We start from the raw sequence: 25,823 nt of genomic DNA on the forward strand, positions 1-25,823 counted from the left end.
GAATAACCGTTACTGGCGACGCGCCCGTGTGGTAGCTGAATATTACAGTTTTAAATGACTCCTTCATAAATTAATAATGCCCTCAAATCAGGGAGGTGACATGACATCAGACACCTCCTTTAGAAAGTGTCTAATTTCTCTTTTTCATAGTGGGCATTTTTTGCCGACGGCCAGGTCATGGTGATAATCCCAACCATTCATAAACTTTATTCTATGATCATGGCACCACAGAAGTTTTGAGTCAGATCTGTCAGCTCAAAAGAAGAGTGTGAGGTAAGACTTGAGGTAGCCTACACCATTTTCACAGCTCTCCCATCCTTAAAGTCTAACCAGATTTGTGGCAGTAATGTAAAACAGTGAGACAGCATTGTGTTATTTTTGTCGATGTTAATTTCCTAGCTAGAACAGAAAACAATGTCATGTTTAAATTGTTAATAGATTATCAATATAATCCCAAAATGCTATTTTTTGCCTTCAGTATTATTATTACAGTTAATATCTGGCGTTAAATCAACACCCGGATTCTCTCTCAGGAGTGATAGAAATCTTGACAATTTCATGAGTCAGGCACGTTACCATACTCCTCACAGACAGTATTAGGTCCTTTAAGACATGATAAGCATCTGATTTTATTCGTCTACAAGAGAAAATTGAGCCGTAAACAATTGTGAAGCACATCTTTTGCCCTTCACTTCGGATTCAGCCATAGGCAAAATGTGCGGAGCAGAGAATGACTCACATTTTATCCGACAGAGTGAATATTACTCAGCTGATCTTACAAGCTCCTGTTTTCTCAATGTTCTCTGGTCTGGTGCCAATGGTCTGAGTTTGATACCCGGCTGTGTGGTGAAGGAAATGTTTCCTACGCGTGGGCTCCTGAATTCCCCCATGGACCAGCTCTTCAGCAGTCCAGAGTATCTGTCCTCATTCTGAAATCCTGCTGGTTTTTTTTATCCTTTTTCTCTGAAACTCTGAACCCTGAAGTTGGAGATGTTATTTACTGTTGCACATGAAGAACAGTGCATCCTTCTAAGTCTGTTATGCACAGATTGGCCTACTCCAGTCTTGAGGGTCCATTATTTGGGAAGTGTGTCCTTCAACTAAAGAAAACAAGACAAACGATTTTCACTCTTACTTCTGATTTACTAAGCATGTGCTGTGATGTACTGTATAGCACTGTATATTCAGTGCTGTATACAACCCTGTAAAGAGGGAAAACACCTTGAGAAAGTGTTAGTTTCAGAATGGCTGTATGAAGTGACATTTAGGACTGTATGTCATCCTCAGTGACTGCTGAGCTGATGGCCACAGGCTTCACCATACATCCTTCCAAAACCTCAGCTGAGACCACAATGGGTCTGAAATGGCACTGGTTTGCGAAGGGCAATACTGAGCTCACAGTGAAGAATGTTGCACAGAGAGTGCCTGTTAGGCAGCGATGCGCTTAAAATATGTCTTTGTTTACTTCAAAGCCGGCACGTTATATGGATGCAAACCACACAGTACACAGCACCCAAATTGCCCTTTTTAAAAAGAAAAATACCCACTATGTATCCACCCCCTTAGCTGTAACCATCCACAGGGTTTGCTGGTTCTGTGTTCAGTTCCTGGTGGGCTACCTTCCCAATAATCTTGTTTTAATGAAAACAAGCGCCACTCTGCTTCACACCAGTGTGAAACAGAAGCAAGCCCCTTCTCCCAAAACTGCGGAAAATGTGTATGGGGCCAGTTAGTGGGCAGTCCATGTTAGGTTGCCAAGCAACCAAACTTTCACTTCAGTCTCCATTGCATGTAGCCGACGTCACAGGGGCCTAGTGGCCCTTATGCCAATTTCCCCAAATTGAAAATAACGACTTTCGTTTGTGCCTTGTTAAATTTTTCATCAATAATGTGAATGGGACTTAATGGGATCAAGAGTTTAGCAGAATCAAGGGGTTTCTAGCCAGGGCTCTGGGGACCCTGGTGGGTCTCTTTAAGTTGTAACAGGGCTCTGTAGAATGGTCAGGTAAGGTAATGGTAATAAAACAAAAGCAGATAAATGTAAATCTAATCAAATATCAGCCTCATTCATCATGTCTGTGAAACCGCATGTGTCATGCAGTTGTTAACTCATTAATAATTGCTCCTGATTTAAGAACTTGGTGCATTTCAAACATATTTCATGATTAATCAGATGGTTTTGCCATGTTTGTCATGTTCCTGCTATAATGTAAGGTGTGTTGTGCTTTGTCACTTAAAAATTTAAAAAAGTTAGAAACTTAAAAAAGTTAGAAACGAAGCATCTAGTCATTCAAGCTGCAATGCAATTTGTCTTGTACTTTGAATAATGAAATGAAGAGTGACTTTTTCATTTGCTTTCACAGTTTTATGAGTTGTTTTTGGTTACTGAAATGAACACTACGATTGGTACTTGATTTAGCTGTTTGAAGTAAATGACAGTGTGCATTGTGGCTTGATTTAGTCCAGGTCCCAGTTTTGCAGGTTGCCTGGAGTGTTACAGTACGATCTGTTCTGCATGGTGATCAAGCTTTGCTGTTTACGCCCTGTTCGGCAGATTTATTCTCCCAGAATCCAGTCTGGTGTAACATATAGAGACGAGCCTTTTTCAATTTCTTCTTTTTCAAAGCTGTCTTGATTGGATTTATGTTTATTCTAAAACCGCTGAGAAACAAAAAACATGCATGCTACAAGAAAGTAGAGGAAAATGAAATGAGAGAGGCTTCTGGAGGATAGACTCTGGCTACTGGATGAAAAAAAGAGTTCTCCAATAGCAGGTTAAGGTTTATATATTTGTGCTTTTACATTCCTCCTTGTCTGGCGTGACATTTCCATAGGATATTATCCTATCTTTGTTGGCCTGAGCATGTTGCCGCTGGAGAGATACAGCTGGAGTGATGTGCACTCACCTGGGAGCCTGTGAAGGTTGCTTTTCTGTGTGTGTATCTGTGTGTTTTTTAACCTTGCATGGACACTAATGTGTCTCGGCATTTGAACATGGACCGGGGGCTTGTGAAGCAGACTATGCCAGGTCAGATATCATGAGGAGGACGGACATTTTGTGCTCAGATGTGGCTGGTGGTTGAGCTAAGTAGTCTGCTGTTATTGAACACATTACAAATAAGAGTGCCAGTTTCCTGACCGAAAAATGTAAAACTCATTGTCAAATGATGTTTTTCATCCCCAAGATTTTAAATGGCTTTATGAAGCAAGAACAAAGACAGAGAAGTCTGCTGAGAAGAAGACAGATTGTTTAAAATGATCTGTATACAAATGTGGGATATTCAATATGACATTTTTCAGACAATGCGTACTGTGAACTTTTGTTTTTATGACAGACATTTGAAGATGCATTATGAGTCATATTATTTGGAGCAGCACAAAATATTCCTCTATTCTGATGGTTACAGACAGGTGTTTTATGAGCATTTTAATTTACAATGTCATTTTGTATCATCACATTTACAGCTTGCATCAAGGCTACAGTGGACAATGTTGTTATAACCTTGACTGGGGTACTTAATCTGAATGAATTGCTTGAGGAAATATTTAGCTGTATAAATTGGTAAAACGCAAAATGGAAGCTCAGAAAGTCACCTTGGATGAGGGTGTCTGCTAAGAAAATGATGTAACATAATGGACACTTGGGCATCAAACTGGTCTGAATGAATAAAAACAAAACAGCTGCCTTTCTCAGTTCTCTTCTTGAAGCAGCATCAAAGTGCTTTTTCCAGTCCTGCCTCCATGTTGATTATTGGAACGTCGTATTATGCTGTCATAGGGCAGCAGCATGTGGCAGCAGACTTTGTGAATCACACAGCACTGCACTAAAAAGCGGTAAACTGCAGTAACAAGGTGTGTCTGCATACGTGTTCCTGTGCCTATGCGTTTTTTTGCGCGTGCTGCGAAAGAAGATCTGTTATATGTGTGTTTAGTTTCATTAAATAAGCTGGAGTTACAAGCAACAGCCGTGTGCCATCATGCACGAAACTCTAAGCGACACAACCCCTCAAAGTATAGTATCTAGTTTTGTAACAGATTCACACCCCAGTATAATGTTTCCTGATACACCGTATTTCACACAGGCTATCAGAGTCTAAGAATATAAATAGGCCTGCTTTGTTCTCAGCACTGACACTGACATCGAGGTGCTCGACACGAAACAGACACCGCAGATTATGTTAGCGCGGATGCATTCAACTTGAAAATTAAAGTTGCTCCCTAGCTTTGCATTATTAACCAATTAAACAAAGACTCTTTCTGGTAGAAAGAAGTAGAATACAAAAAAAAAAAACATCAAAATTGGAGAAATTAGTTACCTAAATTGATTAACTTTCACATTTGTCAGATTATGGTATTGCAAAAATATCCCCACCGTTGTTGTAATCACAGTTGTGAAAGGAACCTCAGACAAATAACAGCTAAACATTTGCCATGTTCAAAGCCTTTCAGTCTCTTTGCTGACCTAAAGAACTGAAATACTTTGAAACACTGAAAATGACTGAAAGGAGCAGTAATGCCATATGATGTGACCTTTGCCCCTCATGTGAACCCTAACCCCCGGGCGGGATTTGCCCATTGTAGGCCAAAAACAAAAGCAGATCAAATCCAGTCACCAGCAGTGACCTGAAAACAGAAAAACAGAAGCAAATATAAGATCTGCAGCGTTGTCTCTGGAGGTTGGGGATTCTGAGGAGATACCCTGCTTCTCTGACAGAGGGCCTTCGATATTTATAGCCTCATAAACACTGTCAATATGCAGAAAATACACTCCTCACTGACATTCCAAGTTGTTATACATTGCCGGAACAGTGTTGGTGAAACATATCTGAAATATCTGAAATTACTTCATGCCAGTCATCCTCAGGCCCCAGTTAGACTAGTATGAGCTACAAAAACTATGACTCAGGCAAATACCAGCTGCCTGTTCCACACGTACATTCCCCCATTACATGTTAATGGACAAGTGCGACACTCATATGCCTTCAGAATCTACCTCTCTCATGTTCTCCCCATAGCATGAGTGAGCTGCATACCAGCCAATCTCATACTTACCTCAGGTCAGACTGCAGACTACAGTGAAGGATCATGATGGAGGATCATGTTAGGGAGTTGCAGCAGGGGAACTCAGACACATAGCAGAAAAGAGAAAGATGGGGCTTAGAGCACTCATCAAATGGCAAAACACGGCGGCCAGCGCAGCCTGAGGCTCTGACAACAGGTTTTTAATCAGGCCTTGGATGAGGCCATGGTATGCAAATGAGCCGGCAAGGTCAGATCATGTGACTTCAGGACTCATCAGTTGGGGCCCCCGAATATGAATATAACAAAAGGAGGTTTTGAAGACACTGCACCTCTTCATGGCCCTTCAGGTGATTAGCGGGAACAGCAGTGGAAGATGTCGGCGCTTGAGCTTAATTACCAGCATTAAAAGTCCAGGCAGACATCGACATCATGGCAACAAGGTATTATTTTAGAAGGAGCTCCCTCTGGAGCAGCCAATGGCAGAGGGCCAGTGCTAACATCCTGATGAGGGTGTTAGGCATTGGAGTGGCATCAACAGAATAGAGGATCAGCTCAAAAAATTTGACTGGCTGAAAACAGTCCTCTGGATTCAGTCAACATTTGCCCTTTAATATGACTTACAAACAAGTGCAAGTGTTCATATTTCTTTTTCCCCAATACAAACCTTATTTCTTTTTTTCTCATTCACTTTGGAGATGGTCATGGCTGAACTAAAGAAATAACACTTAAATTTGACTGTGAGTCAAACATTAAGGACAAACATAGTCTGAATGCCAGGAACTTTCTATGTCGCCCAATAGTTAGTGGGTCAGCCCTTGTGGTTGACCTCGGGTTAGTGTCCGTTTACCCTTAAAGAAGCTTTTTGTTTCAGTGCCACAGTCTGACTGCCCAGACTGTGTTCCTTCGCGTTGCGGTTTTCCATAAAGGGCTGGTATAGGAACTAAAGAGCACACTTAAATGAATATTTTAGTCTCTCTTGACAAGACCAACACTGCGCTGTCAGGGAGCGTGTCCCAACCCCCGCCTCCCCCATTGTTCAACAGAACCTGCGCTATCATCTACCAGTGAGGCTCCAACCCTGACTAGACAGCTTCCTGCTGACTGTAAGAAGAGATGACATATAGATCCCCCAATAGATTTAAATATTAATGTAAGCCACACGCAGCATTTAACCCTTAGCGGGAGCCTCACTTTCTCAGCGCAAACCCCAGAGCCCTGCCAGTGGCGTGACGATGGCCTGCCTGCTTGCATGAGTCAGAGGCACGTTTCCACTGACCCCCCCGCAGCTTCATGCCCTTCTAACGTGACCCATTACGGCAGTCTGCGTTTCATCTGATCGAGGCTCTGCCTGCAGCTCAATCCCTGGAAAATTTGGTGCTGCACCGTTTTGGTGCTGCCTACACTGCTGTCGCTTGTAAATGCATGAGTGAGGTCGCTTGCCAAATTTGTGCATCTGCTTGCTAGCTTATGATGGAGGAGGAAATCCTGATGCTTGTGCTTTTTTTAGGAGGGACCACATCAAACAGGTTGAGGCAAATGATGTTCACTGTATGCAGATCTGGTGTAAAGCACAGGAGGCGAAATTTAGTTATCTAGCGTGAACTGCCGTTCTCATGCTATCAAGACTTTGCTACCTTGCTGGAAGAAAGCACTGTTCAAGACTACTTTTGGCGAGGTATTTTACACATAATAAACATGTCCCTTTCTGCTTGAGTCATCACAGCTCGGGGTGAAGCTACTCTTGTACCTGCAGTTAATTTCCTGTGGAAATGCCTCTTGCTCACCTATAGATTACACAGACAGTGGAAAGGGGAAAGTGTCGGCTGAAACTATTACCTTGGAGACTGTCGCAGATCCCATAAAGGGAGAGATCAAAATAAATGAAGGATTTCAGCTAAAATTGATTCCTCTCAAAGTCCGTCTCTGGGAATACCGAGGAAGCTGTTGTTGCCTGAAGAAAAAGATTAGATGCCTTACGTGATTCTGAGGTTATGTATCTTTCATTACAGGCAAGCGTCCAGACAAGGGGCTTCGTTCTCTCTCTCTCTCTCTCTCTCTCTCGTTCCTTTGTTCTATGAAAATGACTCACACAAACAAAGTCAGTGCAATCACTGGAGGACTTATGCAGAGAATTACTTTTCACACAAGTGACTTGAATTTCACATGCGGCCCAAGGCGACTTTGCAGGAGAGCGGGTGTCAGCCGGGGACAGCCTATGGGATACCAGGAGCCAGCCGTTCCTGAAGGGAAAGCGCTATGAAAGCTGCAGGGACGGAGGACAACAAACAAATGTTTTCTAGGACAAGCCTGGCCTTTTGAATAGTATCGCCCCCTTAAATGTCCTCTGTTCACAGTCTCTGATGAACATAATCCACTCGTCTCCCGATGCAGAGGATTTAGGACGTGCCATGTTTCTGGCACTGCGACACAATGGCGCCTGTGAACTGGAAACGGCTCGTGCTGTTGCAGGGCTTGCTGTTTTACTTGTAACAACCCTAAGCAAGGAAAGGCAGGTATTTCATTACTTGATTATGCACTGTTTCTCTTCCTCCGTGCCTTTGTGTCTCTTCTGATGATGGCGGACGAGTTCGCTGAGCTGAACGTGCCCCAAAATAGCAATTCTTAGAGGCTGTCTGACGAGCGCGTTCGGTCAGAGTTTCTGCAGAAATCACAACTTGAGACAGCACAAACATCAGATGTGAAAACTGGAGCAAAAACATAGTTACATCTCGTCTCGCTCTCAGTGCACCCCCCCCCCCCCCCCCCACTCCAATATGTCTGAATACAGTGCCTCGCACCATCACACCCAGATGTTCACATCCCTAAGTCCAAGATGAGACTGTAATGCGCTCACAGCACTGTGATGCAGCAGTAATATGGCACCCACTGTGTGAATTCATGACCAGTGGAGAGTGCTGTGTAAACATGAGCATCCAAATATCCAAGTATCTGCAATACTAATGGAAAACAGGAGAAACCAGCACCCCTGAGCTGAGTGTTTATACTGGTGGCTTTATAAATACTTAACTAGGCCAAAACATGAGCCAATATGAACTGTTATATAACTGTACGACAAGGTGGGAATGACTCCACGGAAAAGAATCCAGAAAAATGACAGTATGACTATGGTGTATGAATAGTCCCGTGTTTGTCGTAATTACAGAAAAATCCAGAAGGACAGAGAGGAGAAGAGACAGGTTTAAGGGGGTAAAACTGAGAGCCACGTTCCAGATGCTCGGAATCAAAGCAGGAATTCCCTCCTTTCAACACGGCAGGGCTGTCTTGAAACATCTGGAGCACCGGCAGGCAGGCAGGCAGGCAGGCAGGCAGGCAGGCAGCTCTTCATTCCCATAGCAACTGGCCTCCCCTCTTAAGTGAGGGAACAGAGTGCTACCCACAGTCTAATCAAGGTTGAAACGGAACATCTTCATCCAAATTCAAAAAATTTCCTTCACCCCAGAAGGCGAGAGATTTGACAGTTTTTAAAAATAGACACGGAATGATGAAACATCGCTTGTCTCTTTCCAATTTCTTTTATCAAGAAATAACGCCGCTGAACAGACAGCTCCACGCCGACACGTTTCGCCGGCACAAAAGGAACAATCAGTTAGCTTGGGCTCAGTACCGTCGTGCCACGTCATCCCAGATGGTCCTGGAAAATTTTTTCCTGAACTTCACTCGCTAACAAGCACAACAGGGTTACAAAAATAAGAAAATATCCAAATGAAGTGTTATTATTATAGTTATTATTATTATATAATAATATGTTACTGCTACTCATGAGGTAAATGTGCCGGAATATTAACTGGAAAATGCAGCCTGTTTCTGTCTTCTTTTTCAAGCAGAATTCCGAATTCTGAATTCTGAATTCCGACAGTGAAAATAAAAATGCCCTGGAAGTGAAACGAAGGCCCCAGGGGATATGGTGTGATAGCTGAACAAGCATTACGGAATCAGTTTCGAATGGGTAATCAATTTCACATCACCTCCTGCCAAATACCACCGACACCAGGCAAGGCGTGGTCATCCTGCAGAACGCAGGTCCCGGTCTGTATTTCTCTGTGTGAGACGCTGCCTTATCCTGCAGTTTCCCTGTCTTGCTGGCCTGATGCTTTATTCATGCTGGTGCTCAGCTCTCCTTTCTGTGGCTGACAGCTGAAAGTACCGGTGGGCTCAGGGGGGGTCCCCAGCTCTCCCTCCCGTGTGCAGGAAGGGACTCTGCTGTCACTCGGGTCCTCCCTGTGAGGAATCATCTGCAGGGAACATCTGAACATGCTGGGAGGGATAGGAAGCAAATAGGCCTGTTACTATACACACCAAAAACAGTCCCGATATGTATCAGTGGGGTTGTGCTTTTTGGCAAGGTCTGCTTGCATATAGGCAGTCATAGGATCTGTCATTCTGGATTACAGTCTCTCCTCATGATATCAGAGTCATATTTTCATGTCACCCATCAGCCTAAAGAGAAATATGTCCGATGGTCAAAGTTAGCAGCATGATGAGTATGATGATGGTGGTGGTGAATGGTACAGGAGGCTACACAGATATATATCAACACCATCTTAAGACTACTTTCTCAATTCTCATTGCAGACAAGCACAAGGTTCCACTGACCTTAATTGTGCCTTCATCATGGCCTCCAGGACCATGGAGATGTCCCCAGTCCTTCAGGAATCCATGGATGGGCCACAGGTTCAGTATGTGTGAGAAACCTGGGCCCTTCCTGTACTGGGATGTAATGCTAATGGCTCACCCTGTCATGGCCTTCTCTTTCATTGCAAATAGTATGGTCCCTGCCAATCACCTGCCACCATAATGAGTATGGTTCAAATCAGGGTCATTCAGGGACTATTATTCTATTAATATACCTTCATTATTTGCAATTATGCTGTCATTTCATGGAGTTATCTGAGTGATCAGCCTGTCCTTTATAGATCTGTTTTGATAGCTAACACTGTCCTAAGAAAGCACGTACAACCCTGATGACAGTTGTACGGATCACATTAACTTGTATAGAAAATTCTGAAATTGGCATCTAACGCCATCTTGGCTGAGTGACTGCGGAAGTTTTTGGTTCAATCAGGCATTTATAGCGGCCTTTCTGCTTCTAAAACCGGACCTATTTCTGGCAAATGTATTATTCATTTCCAGTGGTATATAACACCGTATCCTCTATCACTTGTTGTTTCATACATCAAGGATGTCCTATATTCTCTTATGCGTTGCTCTCTGTGAAAATTAATTGGCTGCGCATGGCTCCATTTCTCCGTTGCTCACAGGCAAACAAATCCATTGTGAGTAAAAGTTGGTCATGTGGGTGATTAAGGGTAATTAACTTAATAGATTTAAATGCGTGGTAGTAAACAGTATTACGGGTCACACACTGTATTCTTAATTAAGGTATAATTTGATGGCTAAGCTAACATAAAGTAAAAAAAAAATCATCATAAAAAGTGACAAATTGTGATGCTAACAATGTGATACATGTGCTGAGATGTCAAAGTGGTCCAGCCTGCACTGAGAAGACATTTAGACCCCTAAAAATAAGAATGTGAACACCCATTAAGAATACTGACAGACAATGTTAGAAATCCTTCAGCTGTCCATTTCAGGTGGTTAGAACATAACATTCCTTCTCTTAAGTGAGCCTAAGAGAATCACCTGAAAGAGGAACTCCTGAGCACTATTTTCCTTGTAAAACATCAGTTATTATTAGTTTCATGAAGTGGACTGGGATTTTGAGGCACAGGGACCTTCGACAGCAAATAAGGGGTTAAAAAAAGTCACTCATACCACTGGGCCAGGGGCCATGTTTCAGCATGTTGTTAAGTGTAACGACAAGAGACCCAGGTTCTTAATTTAGGGAAAACGAAAAAAAAGATCCCAGTAAAAATGCACCCAAAATTAGCCGTGGGCCAGCAGCCAGGCTGCCGGGCCTGGCTTGGGGGCGACCGCGTGTCCAAGTGGTGTCGGCTCTCTCTGTCTTTCCCCCTTTGTTCTCACAGCGCAGCAGAGCACACCGGCAAAGCTACAGGGCGACTGCTCCCCTCCTCTCTCAGAGAGCAGACACGCCTGTCTAATCCAGGGGTAAAAGAAAGTGCTTCATGAGCTGGTTTGCGCTGGGCGTCGTCTGCCGCTGCCATTGAGGACAAGCTGACGTCACCGCCGCCGAAGAAGGGCTTTGATCTTGCGGTTGTCCGGCAGGCCGTGCTGACCGCATCACCGCTCTCCTGCTACATGAGAGCAGGGTGACTGGAGCGGAAAGGATCCTCTGTGGCCCAGGCAGTGAAGTGCGCACTTCCGCACAAGTGAACACTTCCATTCAAATAAACACTTTCACTCAAATATATAGTCCACGCAGGTGAACACTTCTATTCAAATAAACACTTTCACTCAAATATAAACTTCCACACACATGCGCACAATCACTCAAATGTTGACTTCCATACAAATGTAAACATCCACTTAAGCGTGCGCTTCCACTGTAATGACCACTTTCACTTACATGCGTACGTCCACTCAAGCGTGCACTTCCATTTAAATGAACACGCCTGTGCAAGTGCACATGTCCACAAGAATGTGCACTTAAACTCAAGGGTGTCCTCCCATTCAGCATTTCCACGCTGCAATCTGTTGAGTCACCTCCCTCATTGACCTTGCCTGATTTCATCAACGAGCTTTCAGATTCACCACCTGCTGTCATCAGAGGTTCCATAACTGCGAGTGGATGGCTACGCGTTCAGCACGAACGCGTTTGGCGAATAGTAGCTGCTGACGCAAATACGTTTAGAGCAAATGAAGGAATGACAGATTTCATAGATATAAGGACCATTTGTTTAGACTGTCAAAAATCATGCAAAAAAAAAAACCTTCACCTTGGCTCCCATGACCAGGTGGACACTGATCAGTACATTTCTGGACTTTCTGTGTCCAAAGCTGCTGAATTATGGAGACAGTATGGTGACTCTTGAGAGATAATTACATTGCCCGTATGTGTATTTTTCTGATACACCTCAAGACCTACTGCATTACGTTTTCAGAGTACAAGAGTTTCAAAGAGCCATCGGTGTCAACTCAGAACGCCTTGGGACCGGAAACTGAGCACAAAACTGGCATTGTGTCGCTGGCGTAAGACATCACAGCGGTGCTGTTGCTTTAAGTTTGATGAGCTGCTCAGGGGTGGGAAGACACTGAACAATAGAGCTCGCCCCCCCCCCCCCCCCCCCCCTACCCTCCCACCCCCACGCCACGCCCGCTCTGTTTATATCTGCAGCAAATGCAAATGTGTTTCTTCAAAGCAGGCTGCAGCAAGGAGCTCGTCATCGCCAGAGACAACGGACTGGAGGAGCGGTGAGGTGAACAGGAGGAGCAGCGAGGTGAACAGCTCCTGGGATGAGAATGAGAGGGAAGCAGGAGGGAGAGCGAATCAGCCCTTCCTTTCTGACATTTAGTCCTCTCCTCTTGAGCGTGGACTGTCCTCTCTGTATATAAGCACAGAGCACTAACCAAAGCTGCTAAATGGATAGTTATTGCTGCATCTTTGAAGGGCGATGGATTGCGTGGAGTGCAAGGTTCCCTACATGATTTAAGGCAACGTTTGAAACCAATGTGTGAGCTACAGTAGCTGTTAGCTGTGAAGCCTCTGGTGATATAGGAAACACATGCTGAGTGCTTCAGCAGCAGGCTGGTGTGTGTTTTCCTGTAGAGAGGGGTGCCATTGTTCAGAAACAGGGGCATCCCAAGAGATGAAAATGGGTACAAGGCAGAAGAAATTCAGACAGAAACTAAACAGATTTATCTAACGAAGCACAGGGGTGGAAATGATGACAGACTAAAGCAGAACAGAACAAACATTAGACCAGGCAGAATATCAAGAAGAATAGTGAATACTTGAAATGTGTAGGGAAAGGCACTCAAAACAGATTGAGAGAAATGACAGGTGGGCGTCTTAGGTGACGTCAGGGTTGCTAAAGAGGGTGTAATGGCTGTCATGGGGAAATGCGCCTGCCAAATGAATAAATGTAAATGTAATGGTATGGGGGTGAACGGATGACCAGATGCCCCTCGTCGTGCTCCCGTCCCTCGTTCTGGTTCTGAATAGTACCCACACTGGAAAAGAGGTCCCACAAGTCATCTGTCCCAGTCCAGGTTCTCCCCAGAGCAGACACACAAGGCCACCATTTCTCATCACCTCTCCAGAATTCGTCCCTCTCTCGTCACCTTCTGAAGAAGTCGTCCGTCCCTCCTCCTTCAATGTCACGCCATGCTAATGAAGAGGGAGGCTGCGTGATTGCTATTCAGGACATACCTTCCCTGAGCCTGGTCATCGGGCTGCACTGTGACACCATGGTCTATCAGATTGTCATGCAGGAGGGGAGAGACCACACTGTGAACTGTCTACTCAGCAGCCATTTGGCCTCCATAACAGCCCCTTATTATCATTATTATGAATAATAATCAATAATAATCGCAATTATAATCATTTGCTTTGTAGACACCTTTATCCAAGGTGATTTACAAATGTTATATTCTACATGTTATCCATTTATATAACTGGATACCTCTTGAGGCATATCTAGCTATGTTTAAATTTCAGTTGCCCATATTACATTATATGTGTGTCATGGTCTGCTTGGAGACCTTAGTGGTAATGTATGTAGGTGCTGAATGTTGAGCGCAACAAAAAAGAAGTGAATAATTTTCTCTTTTTGGGTGTTTCTGTTTTTCGTGCTGACTCTGACCACACTGAGAAGCTCTGGGAATGCTTGCTAGATTGAGTTTTTTGGCACCAGACTATTTCTCATACATATGATCCACTTGACTGCTTGCTGTGGTCAGAGTACAAGACCCAGCCCAGGACTCAGGAAGACGACTGTGGTCAACCAGAATATTATCAGCTAGGCTCAAATGCACACAGCAAAACAGAATGTTACACCGCTTAGTGCCCTGGATGCATAGATAGTTGTGGATTTGAGCAAACTGCTTTGGCAACCCTCTGTGAACTTTTCCCCTGTGCTGCTCCAGCAGCAACCTGTGCAGATGCATAGCAAACAGTTGCAAGCACTGCAGCCAGCCCTGGATGATGAGGTCTCGTGCCCAGCGGATGAGACGCGCGGCACGGACCGGGTGCGGCCAAATCGAGGCGATAGCGGGGGACGCGAGCCCGGGAGGGGACAGACCGCGGGCGCGGACGCGGCGGTCACACGGAGCGCTCAGAAGCAGGATAATGCCGCCCTAATCCCGCGCTGAAAGGGACCTTCGCTGCAGCAATTCTTTTATCTGCCAGCGATTCCATAGGGGATAAATGCAGTGCTGAGGCAGCGGTCCTCACGCTCAAACGCTGGGGATTACCCCCTTTTATGTTTGTTAAGGGCATTCCTGCTTTTTTTAGGGGCAGGGGGAGGGGGAGGGGGGAGCGTGGAGGCATCCCTGCATATGATCAATGGCATTTTTGTTACTGACAGAAAGAAAAGGGTGTGTGGCAGAAACTCGGTGCAGGAGCCTAGCCCGTGATCGCTTCTTTCTGTCTGAACAGAGAGGAGAAAAGCACTGCTGATGTGAGCATCGCAAGGCCATCTAAAGGACGAGAACGGGGAGCAACATCTGCTGCTCTCTGGCACGCCTGTGTTGGGAAGCTGGCATGGCTGCCGGTGTGGGGGAGGAGAAGGAGGAGTGGGGGGGGATTACATAAGAATCCTCCTCCCCCCAAAAAAACAAAAACAAACGTTTGGAAAAAGGATCCTGTATCCATCCTACGAAATGTCCTTTACTGTAATTTTCCTTGCTGCTGTGTCCTCCCTCTCCACTCACCACGGCCAAGCTGCGAGTCTTCCAGCCGCTCGCATTTTGCATGCCATAAACATAACATTTGCATGCCGTTATCAGCAGAGGCGGTCTCCCCTTCTCTGTCAAAACACATGGCTGGCTGCCATCGTCTTACAGATTCAGGGAACCTGGGCGCTTCGTCAAGCTGTGCCGAGCGCTGACAGGGACAGATAACATGGCAACGGTGACCCTGGCGACACCAGGTGTTCTATGCTAAGTATGGACATTTGTGCGGGGAAAGAGGAAAGCCCACATGACTCTGCCTGTCAGGTACTCAGTCGAAACCACCACTACTGTATGTATAGTAATGGGCAGGGCCAAGCGCTAGTGCTCACAAACGCATGTGATATTCAGCACATGCAGTAACTTGCAGTAATACCCTGGGGCTGCTAATAGCATTTATAAATGATTAATTAAACTGTATTTATTCACTGTACATATATAAAATATTAATATATTTCACAAGTTTCCATTTATGGGAAACTAGATCCCTGATACTGACGAACATTGCACAATGGCAGCATTTTGCCAGGATTTCCTCATTTTCTGTCAGCTCCTTAAATTTGTCCACATGCTGTGCAGCAGCACTGTTGGTTTGGCTTTGTGAAGGTTAAAGAGATTGTTCTCAGTTCATTAATAATGTCCTGTTGGCTGTTACAATAGCAGACTGTGCTTCCCCTCCCTGCGCACTCTGATTGTTAAAACCAGATGCCCCCCATCCCCCCCGAGATCTGCAGTGAATGGATTATCTGGGTGGGGAGGTCCATTCACAGTGCATGGCTGCGGGAGTGTCCATTGTACTCTCCCGGGGGGGGGGGGCACATTCCAACATGCGCTCATGTGTTCCTAATAGCATGATGTATGAGAGGAGCCACAGTGGAGCAACATTCCGCACGTCACGGCTCATGCGGCGCACTCTCTGGCACACAGTCCCTCTCCTCATGCTTTCACAGTCACACGGCTCACCATCCATGACCAAGGGAAACAAACGCTCGCCGGACAAGTCATTAAACAAGAGTCTCTTCATCGGCGGGATCAGCAGAAGCAGCAGCACACGAGGGGATGGGGTGGGGTCTGCTAGAAGTTCTCGTACAAGATAACAGAAAGAATGGAAAGGTACCCAAGTACTTCTGTAGTTCCTTCCACAAGGACATACAGAAATGTTCTTTCTCTCTTTCTCATTTTTATTTTCCAAATAAATATGGTCATACCTGTGTTGTCCACAATGAGAGACAAATTGCAGCTTCAATCCCAATAAAGGGGGAGCGGACTGAATATCTGACAAAGATTTCAATCTGAAAAACCCAAGAGCCTGCTCTCAGTTTCCTTCCATTAGCACAGTGTGAAACAGTTATCCTTTCTGATTACAGCCGCAGCATACAGCAATTATATCAGCTTTGTTGTATCAACAGTGCCAGACGATTAATAATCTACTTACAGAATGTACTGTACGCTCTATTTTTGGAAACCATTACCGGGGTTTAGAGTCCAGAATCCTCTAGTCTCAGACATGTTTGGTGAGTAGACTGGCACGAGATGGGAGGGAACCAAAATCGCTTCAGAACGAAAATGTCATATTAGCTGTCTGTTCCTCCAGAACTCAGTGACATTTACCTTAAAATGCCCATGTTCCATTTCTACAGCAGCGGGTCAGTGGAGAGAATCCCCCAAAAATCCTCCAACGTGGGAAATAATAACAGCATCTTACATAATGGTCACGGATAAGGATTAATTTTGGGACTCTTCCGATTTTAAAATGCATGAGGAAGCGGGGGGAGGGGGGAATTCTCATGAAGGCTTTGCTTATGGAGCGCTGCAGCCAATCCAGCCCAGCCACACCAGGGCTCCCGCTGGGTTCAATCGCCGCGCACCTGTGGCAGCCCAGCAGGGGGTGCCAGCTCGTCGGCACACCAGGGCTTTGATTGACTGGCAGGCATCAATAATTCATAATCTCCAGAAGGTGGGTGCTGATTGAATTGCTGCAGCTTACAGTACACGGTTCACACTGGTGTGAACCCATGCCAGGGCGGCCTTCCACCATCCCTGCTATTAAAAAATAGCTTCTGCCTTGACTAGCGTGATGCAGGAAGTAGACCGCGGAAGCTCTAAATCCAAGGATATTCCTGTGAAATGCAGGGTGTCTGGCCTGCGGGCAGTGGGTGGGGAGGCTTCCCCTCTGAGCAGGAAAGGACTACAGCTGGTTTCCAGAGGTAACTGACAGCTAAGATCAAGTCTCTGAGGAGTTGTGTGAGTGATTGATTCAGTATTGTTTCATTTGGTTCTACGACCATTGCCAGGGGTGAATACATTGACACAGAGCTATTACTATCATACCAGCGTTGCTGCTGCTCTTAACCGAGATCAATCAGGGTTAAATGCCATTGTCCATTACATACACATACTTGTATACATGGGTAGGACTGGGAGAGGTGACCTTGTGTTGTCACTCTGGCTCTCCTTACAAGTGACAGGTGGGAGAGCTCCTTGATGGTTCAACCTGCCCTTTCTGCCCTGCCAGCAAACAGAAGGATTAGGACTCAAGACCAGCTCTGGCTTTGCACTCCCTCTATGCTAAAACACCATTTCATAGTGTATGCTACCACCTCCTGTCTGACTACACATATGGTCACACACGCACCCAGTCCCACATACTCACCCCAGCCTCATAGCGGGGTGTCATGGCTAAAAGCCTCTTCTGTTTATGTTGGGTGTGACACGTTAGCTGACTCAGGTTAAATAAGGTGGTTCTTGGATGTGAAGAAGCAACTGAACGCACAGCCAAGTGAACAGCTGTTACAGTGACAACATCAAAGCATGGATGTCAGAGTCCCTAACAGCTGTCTAAACCAACAGCTGCAGCCCCCAGCTCCGGTGTGCAAACACTTGACACTTGCGCTCCTGACAACCTCAGGTCCATATTAAAGGCAATCAAAAGCCTAACAGAAACATTGATTATTTAAATGTGCCATTAACAGAACACTGCTATGCATGAAAGTGATGGCAAAAGGACAAAGTCTACTACAAAACTAATCCATGGATGAGAGCTGCTCAAGTGCTTCGTTAGGGTAATGATCCTGAACAGTATGCTAAAGCGGCGTTAAGAGACATCCTATTAATGGGCAATCATCCTGTCACATTTAATTACTGCATAATTCCATGGACACATCTTTAACGCTGCATGTGTTCAACATTTGTATGGGCTGTGCCCCCTTGTCCTCCATCCCTTCAGTCTCCAGCCTGCTTTTTAGGGGTTACATCAGCCTCTGTAATCCTGTTAAGGGAAAACTTGCATGGCTTTTGTAGAAAGGGTTACATAATGCACTTAATGACACCACCGGTTACCATGAGAGAATAAATCCAGGAAATGTGTTTGGTTGGCCGTTGCAGTTATTAATAAATCCTCTTTGTGAGCGATTTTTTGTTTTGTGTGTGCTTGGTCTGTATAATAAAACACCATCCCTGAGTCTCCACAGACAAAGCAGTGTATCTACAGAATAATTTACAGCTTGATTTCCAGGTGAGCTCAGCAAGCAGGTGTACATCAAACCAGGGTAAAAGAACAGCAATCATATCTCAAAACAACAGGCTATTCAAACAGACTGGAGACACACGTGCACATGCATGCACGTACGCACACACACACACACACACACATATGCCCACACACACAAACAGGTGCGTAGGCCCACTAGTGGAACCTTTTTGTTTGATAGAGCAGGTGAAAATAATGCAAGAAGACCACAATGAGAGATGACGAATACAAAGCCCTCAAAACCCTTTTAATCTCATGCTCAGACAATACATACATCCCACACTAAAAACATCAACATCACATATAAATAGTTCAACAAAATAGTGACTAAAATTAAACCACAACATAAGCAGGAGCATTCAGCTCCTCTCCTCTTCCACCTCCTCCTCCTCCTCCTCCTCCTCCCCCTCTTCCTGTTGCCTGCCTCGGTCTCTCAGCATGAGTGTGGACGTGTGGAGGATCAGGTCCACAGACAGCAGGCTTCTCAAACACTGCAGAACAGACACCAGCAGCTGGTGCTTACAGGCCAGTGATTCTAGCCCCTCAGCTCTCCAGCTCATTGGCTCAATCGGACCCTGTGGGCCGGTCCGAATACTGCTCAGAAAGCGGGAGTGGGCCTCCAGGAATCGCCTGCGTGAGTAGAGCCGTCTGGGCACGCTCAGTAGGGCCTCGGCGACCAGTCTGCAGACCTCCTGTGTGTCAGGGCAAGGGCTCTGGGAGGCGTGCTGTAGGAGGTAGTGGTGGAGCAGAAACTCAAAAGCTCCCCCTACTGGCAACACGCTGCCCGGCTCTATTAGAGTGCATGAGACTGAGGTTTCCTCACTGGCAAGACCCCCCAGTGTAGTCCCATGGACTGCCATCCCATAACCACGTTCAATATCCTTGTTTCCTGGTACTCTAAAAACAGCCAGGCACCCTCCTCCTGTCCTGAAATCATTGCCTACACTGCTAGACGGCTGTGGTCCTGGCGCTTGGCCATTTTGTGCAGAGGTTTCAGCTTTGTTAATTTCCACATTAAAACAATGTTGGCTTTCACCTGCAAACAGTGACACCTGACACTTATCTGTCCCCTCTATGACTACCTGCGGGTCCCCAGCTGCTGTTCCTTGAGTCTCAAAGTTGACATTTCCCCTGTTACTGCCTAACCCAACCTCATTGTGAAAGTTGGTTCTTTTAACCGTGCAGTCAGCTTCATTCCCATTGGCTTCCTCTCCACCCTGCTGGGGGTGCCATTGGACGGGCTCGTAAACCCGTTGCAGCATTCTGGTGGCATCGCGAAACACAGAGATGCACTGATCCGTCAGGCCGGGTACCGGTCCGCACAGCACCAGGCAGTGAGGGAGGAAGCCCTGCCTCTCCTGCAAGCCCAGGTGGGCGTACCTGTTGGGGCCCAGCACCACGGGCCTGGAGAACATCACCGTGGCAACGTGCTGTTCTCCAATCTGGCTCCCATCCCCAGACAGCGTGACAGGCTGCACTCCAGTGAGACGGCAGAACAGAGACAGCTCCTCCTCAGCGATGCACTCCACCACAGACACGCCCGCCCGCCGGGCGTGGTCCAGCACCAAGTCCGACTGCTTCACTGCGGAGAGCAGCAGCCTCACCTTCAGCTGCCGCAGCACCGACACCGCCTGCTCCACCCGCCTGGCGACCCAGCCCAGGCAGCCCTGGATCTGTGCGGCGGAGGTGAGGGTAAGGGCGATGCCCGCGGAGGCCAGCGGGGGTTGCAGGGGCTCGCTGACCGCCAGCGCTCTGAGGGGGCCGTCAGCGGGGCAGAGCGCGGCAAAGTCTCGGTGCAGCACCAGGCCCTCCAGCACCTGCGAGCGGCCCAGCGGGAGGCCTGTCACCGCCGTGTGCAGCTCCTGGAAGTGGCCGGAGACCAGAGCCGTGACGCCAGGCGGGTCTCCCTCGCAGCGCCAGCGGCGGTAGAAATCGCAGGCCAACTCGCTCAGCGGGCCGCAGTGGGCGCTGCTCACCTTCCCCTGGAAGTAGGCCTCCATCAGCAGCTGTAGGCGGAGCCTGCCGAGGGCAGGGTCAGCACCGGGCAGCAGGGAGGCGGAGCGCGGAGCCACATAGCGCTCCACCATGCCGTCCAACACCCGCGCCTGGAAGGAGAGCAGCGAAACCGCCACCCGCCTGGCCGCCACACGCCCCTGACGTCCTCCGGCTGCCGGCGAGCGACGGTGACAGCTGGCTCGGATCCCTCGAAGCAGCGCGGCCAGCAGCAGCAGGAAGGACTTGGCTCCGTCTCCGGTGGCCTTCCAGTGAGCTGACACACAGTCCACCAGCACCCTACAGGAGCACACCACACAGGGCCTCACACAGACAGCCAGAGGAAAGCCCCATCTCAGGGCTTACCGGCACAAACACACTCCTACATGTACGTAATAGGATTTATCCTGAGAACCCTAAGAGCTGTGCAGTGGGCCTGGCAGCTGAGGACTTACATCATTACAGCAAGAAAATCATGTTTTTGAAGAATGGGAAAATAATGGCATGGACATTAACGCCATTTGACATTATTGTGAGTTAGTTTTCCACTCGTCTTTGTTCACTTCCAGAGCTCTGCTTGTGAACTAAAGCCCAGAACAAGAAGACTGAAGGCTTCTATGAAGCTAAGATTTCCCAGGTAAATGACACGTTATCAATGTTGCAACGCAGTGCACAAGTGAAATATGACAGAGAGGTGGCCATGGGGGCTCAGTACCTGGCCACTGGGTGATCCAGGTGGAGAGAGGAGATGATCTTCCAGCCGTCCCGGGTGATTAGGACCTCTCCGCTGTCCCGGGTGAACAGCACCTGCCCCCCGCCAGGCCCGAAGCAGCGGCCAACAACGGCCTCCAGAGCCTCAGCGATCTGCAGCAGGGTCCCTGTGTCCACCCGCTTCACAGCCCTCATCCCCGCAGAGGCTGCATCTGAAAACACACGCACATTAGGGCCTGCGTTGTGAGCCACAAACTGCTGAACACAGGAGAAAGGCCATGAACCACTTTTCACAAGAGAAAGGTCATGAACCACTCAACACAGGAGAAAGACCATGACCCGCTACACACAGGGGAAAGGCCATGAACCACTTAACACAGGAGAAAGGCCATGAACCACTCAACATAGGAGAAAGGCCATGAACCACTCAACACAGGAGAAAGGCCATGAACCACTCAACACAGGAGAAAGGCCATGAACCACTCAACACAGGAGAAAGGCCATGAACCACTCAACACAGGAGAAAGGCCATGAACCACTCAACACAGGAGAAAGGCCATGAACCACTCAACACAGGAGGAAGGCCATGGACCACTCAACACAGGAGGAAGGCCATGAACCACTCAACACAGGAGAAAGGCCATGAACCACTCAACACAGGAGAAAGACCATGAACTACTACATGCAGGGGGGAAGACCTTGAATCACTTAACATAGAATGAAGACAATGAACCACTTAACACAGGAAGAAGACCATGAAACACCTAACACAGGAGAGAGACCATAAAACACTATGTGCAGGAGGGAAGACCTCGAATCACTTAATACAGAGTAAAGACAATGAACCACTTAATACAGAAAGAAGATTGTGATGCCAAGCAAAATGTCATGACAACATAAATGGTACTTGATGTATGATAGATGTAAGATGTCTTATTTGGCTTGCTCACACTATTCAAAGGGACTGACTGTATATACATGGGACAAAACACAAAATATATGTTGGAAATAGATGCTGTTTTCATGCTTTTAATTACACTGTAAGCATGTGAGAAATTAGGATTCTTACTTTGATATATGCAATACAAACTGTTGCTATGTCTTATTCTGAAGCTAGCTGCTGGTTAGCAGCATCATTAGCCTGTAATGAAACCCATGCTTGGCACATTGCTGTATGACAATGACGGCAAACATTTGGAAAAGGGAGAACGATATTTAATTAAATTTCAGTTGTGTAACTATGAAACCAGCAGTATAAAATGTGCTCATTTTGCGCCCCCTCGTGGAATAAAAAAGAAACGACTAGATTTTTAAAAGTCCACTCAAACAGGAAAAAAGAGCGAAAGACAACGATAACAGGTATCTAGATAACACTCAGAAGTTTCATTTTATTCATGTAAGTATAGCACACATTACAAACGATTTTATTAATTTAAGTATAGCACACATTACAAACGATTCAACACCCACATGGACTAAGTACGTAGAGTTAACATCTTTTTACATTCATAAATATGCTTAGTTGTTTTTCCGACAAGGTTACCTCGATTAAATCAGTCTAACTAGTTATTAAAGTTCCGGCTTAGACAGCCTCTTACTGTCCAAACAGAGAGGCAAGGTTGGTGAGCAACCACAACAGACAGCTGGCTTCTCAGCTAGCCACAGGCATCTATTCAGTCTGCTAACTAGGTAACTACAACCGTTGCATTTTCTACACTATACAACATGACTGCCCAGCTAGTTAATTTGCGAGCTAAGCAATGATAACCTCAACTGGCAAGTCAGATCCACTAATGGTTAATTAGGTGGCTAACTAGCTAGACCTATTGTTACCATGCTAGATTAGCTAGCTACCACGAATGCACAAACATCTTGCTGTTAGCTTACCAATGTTTTCTCCAAATACAGTTGCAACATGAACACATGCCCCCACTAAGGGCTCCGATGTGATGCTACTTTCTGTTCTTCACCTTCAGCACCAGCTTGCACCCACAACCTGAAACGCTTAACTCGTATCCTAGAAACCACGCACTTCCGTTTCCTGGTTTCGACCACTGTACTATTGTCTGCGGGCGCCACCTGGCGGAGAAATTATGGTAACGTAAAGCTCATTAAAATACATTCACTCGCCACCCACACCCCAGTTCACAATGGGAGCAGCGCGTTTACGTGGCCTAATTAATAAATTAGTTACGCATTGTTCCTGTTGTCTACCTATTGATTTTGCGCATAATGTTTCGTTTTTGCAATTTATCAAAAAAACAGAATGTAAGGAAAAAAAAATATTTCACTCACCTGCAATAATGACCTGGAGTCACTATAACCTGTCAGCTACTGGAGGCTGCCTCTCAGAATAGTACTTTGTAACTTGGAGTAGTAGCGCGGAGACATTTCAGAAACTGAAATATTAGCTTAGAAACTGGGCTGAAACCCCGTAAGTTTTTGTTTCATTTTTTCAGGTGGAGCACTCGCACTTTGTTCTTGATCTTAACGTAAAATGCTTCTGTAAATATCTCTCCGTATAAGTGGGTACTTTAAAATGTGACTTTTCCACGTTGCCCTACACTCTAACAATGTCATTCATTGTTAGATGATATTAATTATGGTATCTTGAATGAAAACATTTTGTGTGCCATTCCCCGTGGCCAAAACGCCACATAGAACCTCATAATTCCTTTCATACTTTATTGAAAGTAATTGTACAGACGTGTTTACCAAGTGTGCTTCACAACACTAGAGGGCGCTCCACACCGCAAAATCATTACAGTAGCCCCTTTTGTTCAGTAAAATCGCTGCCGTGTCATAGTGGAAGGTTACTGCAAATAATACAAACTGGAGGCTTCGACACGAAGACGCAGATGTCCACATTTATTTGGTGACAGGTTAGATGTGACGATGAACGTTTAATACAAACACTGCCGTTATGGAAAGACAAAGATCTGACAGACATAAATCGGATGGTCCCTCTTTATTTGACATACAATATGATCATATCATATATCATATACAATACGCTTTTAAAAACAATGGGCTACTATAGCAGAAAAAAATGGACAAGGTAGAAAATTATGCTGACAAATGACAGTGACCAAAAAAAAAAAAAAAAAAAACGGACAACGGATTCTTCCCCTGTCTGGTGCCTTCTCCGAGAGATGACAACCGAAAGACCGTAAATTAGACCGTAAAAATCAGGCTGCGATGGCAGGAAGTCGCTTGGGAAAGACAGACTTTACACACATCGGGAGGAGACGGGAGGAGCCGCCGTTAAACGTTACGGGAGACTTTTCTAAGGCTCATATATGGCACGTCCGCTCCACACAGCTCCGTTCGGGGGTACCGCCGGCGCTCCCCCGTCTCCTCCCCCATCCAGAAGGCACTGATAAGACACGCGTTTTATTACCACGCTCTACATTCTGGCTTCCCGCAATAAACAGGGACGGGGAGAGTAAAAGACAAGCCCACGGTGACACAGATCAGTGAGTGAAAAAGATCGAGCCTTACAGAGCGTTCCGTCTGTAGCTACGCGTCTTAAAAACGCTACTGCTAGTACAGCATCAGTCCATACACTATTTACATTTCGTGTACTACGGTACATCTACTCTACATATATTTGGCTATGGTTTTCCTAACATCTAGTCACTTGAGAGCGGGGAAACAAGTGTGTAGCTGCTACACTGACTCCATCATTCTTGTATTCAGCTATGAGTGTAGGTATTTCTTGTGGTAAAGTCAAACCCCACGTGGGTATTACTGAAGTGAAATCATCCATACTGTATATACTTACCATACAGTAACAAAACCAGCTTTCATTTCATGGCAGATGTGTTACGAGGCATCAATCTACTCTGTTATTCACATTATTATTTGTAATTTGAACGTTACTTTTCTTACAAGGTAAAACAGGTTTTCCTTTATTTCTGTCCCATTTACTTCAGAGGACTAAAAGTCAAGTTGTATCATATCGCACAGTACAAAGCACACATTGGCCTGCTGCTTCTAACCTCCACCTCTTCCCTCTTTCTGAATGCACGTTTTCCTCACAGAGGGTCATGTGGACAAAGTAAGAAAACAAAATCAGAGCTTCAATAAAAATTAAAAACAATGTACAGAAAAGTTTAAAGTTAAAACGGTGACATGATAAAACATTCCCTGCTGCACTGAGGACTAGGTGTGTGGCGAGAGGACGGCCGGTGGTTCGTTCTGAACTGGGCAACGCCCCTCTCGTTCCCGTTACATCACATCCTCTCCTGGCAGAGAGGGACATCCCCCCGCCAAACATCGTCAAGGCTCCGGACACCGCCCTCTCGCCCTTGAAATACTCGTATTTTTCGTGTTTTTCTTGTGTTCCACAATGTTAAAAGGTTAAAAAGCCTCTTGTGGCAGTAGGTGAGACGGAGTGTCTGTGATTGTGTGTGTGTGTGAGGTTTTTGCAGATTCGTGAGGGAGCAAGGGAGGAAACTCCAGGTGCTGCTGTGCCAGACGACCCCGCTCTGTCCCTCTCCCGCCTACAGCTCCTGGCCCCTCCGCCTCCGTCGCTACTTGAAGAGGACGTTGATGAAGATCTGGACGAGGACGAGGAAGACGATGAGGACGTAGTCGCGCTGCTGCAGGAAGTTCCCGTCTGACTGCGCCTGCGCAGAGGACGCTCTGCTGCGCAGGGCTGTGATGCTCCTGATTGGTGGAGACAGAGGGGGCGGGGTTCAGAGCGGTGTTCAGAGAGCTGACAGGCACACGATCAGGC

At 46.3% G+C, this 25,823-nt stretch overlaps 2 protein-coding genes across 9 annotated transcripts in view; both read right to left on the reverse strand.

Annotated features, from left to right (window-relative positions):
* Window positions 1-16,650: 16,650 nt before the first annotated feature.
* On the reverse strand, window positions 16,651-22,250 carry bbs10 (Bardet-Biedl syndrome 10). Its single transcript, XM_036519661.1, has 4 exons — window positions 22,212-22,250; window positions 21,087-21,235; window positions 18,804-20,671; window positions 16,651-16,718 (listed from the first exon to the last, which is right to left on the reverse strand). Exons 1-4 carry the CDS (start codon window positions 22,248-22,250, stop codon window positions 16,651-16,653), a joined length of 2,124 nt encoding a protein of 707 aa, XP_036375554.1.
* Window positions 22,251-23,887: 1,637 nt separating this feature from the next.
* osbpl8 (oxysterol binding protein-like 8) overlaps window positions 23,888-25,823 on the reverse strand; it is a 79,788-nt gene continuing 77,852 nt past the window's right edge. For 4 of the 8 annotated variants that reach the window (XM_036520031.1, XM_036520033.1, XM_036520032.1 and 1 more), the window contains one exon: window positions 23,888-25,753. In XM_036520031.1, coding sequence (XP_036375924.1) covers window positions 25,618-25,753 — 136 coding nt within the window. In that variant the 3' untranslated portion in view covers window positions 23,888-25,617. The remainder of the gene's footprint in view (window positions 25,754-25,823) is intronic. The other 4 variants (XM_036520028.1, XM_036520026.1, XM_036520029.1 and 1 more) reach the window with 1 other exon arrangement.

Source organism: Megalops cyprinoides, chromosome 25, assembly GCF_013368585.1.
Source record: "Megalops cyprinoides isolate fMegCyp1 chromosome 25, fMegCyp1.pri, whole genome shotgun sequence".
Lineage (NCBI taxonomy): Eukaryota > Metazoa > Chordata > Actinopteri > Elopiformes > Megalopidae > Megalops > Megalops cyprinoides.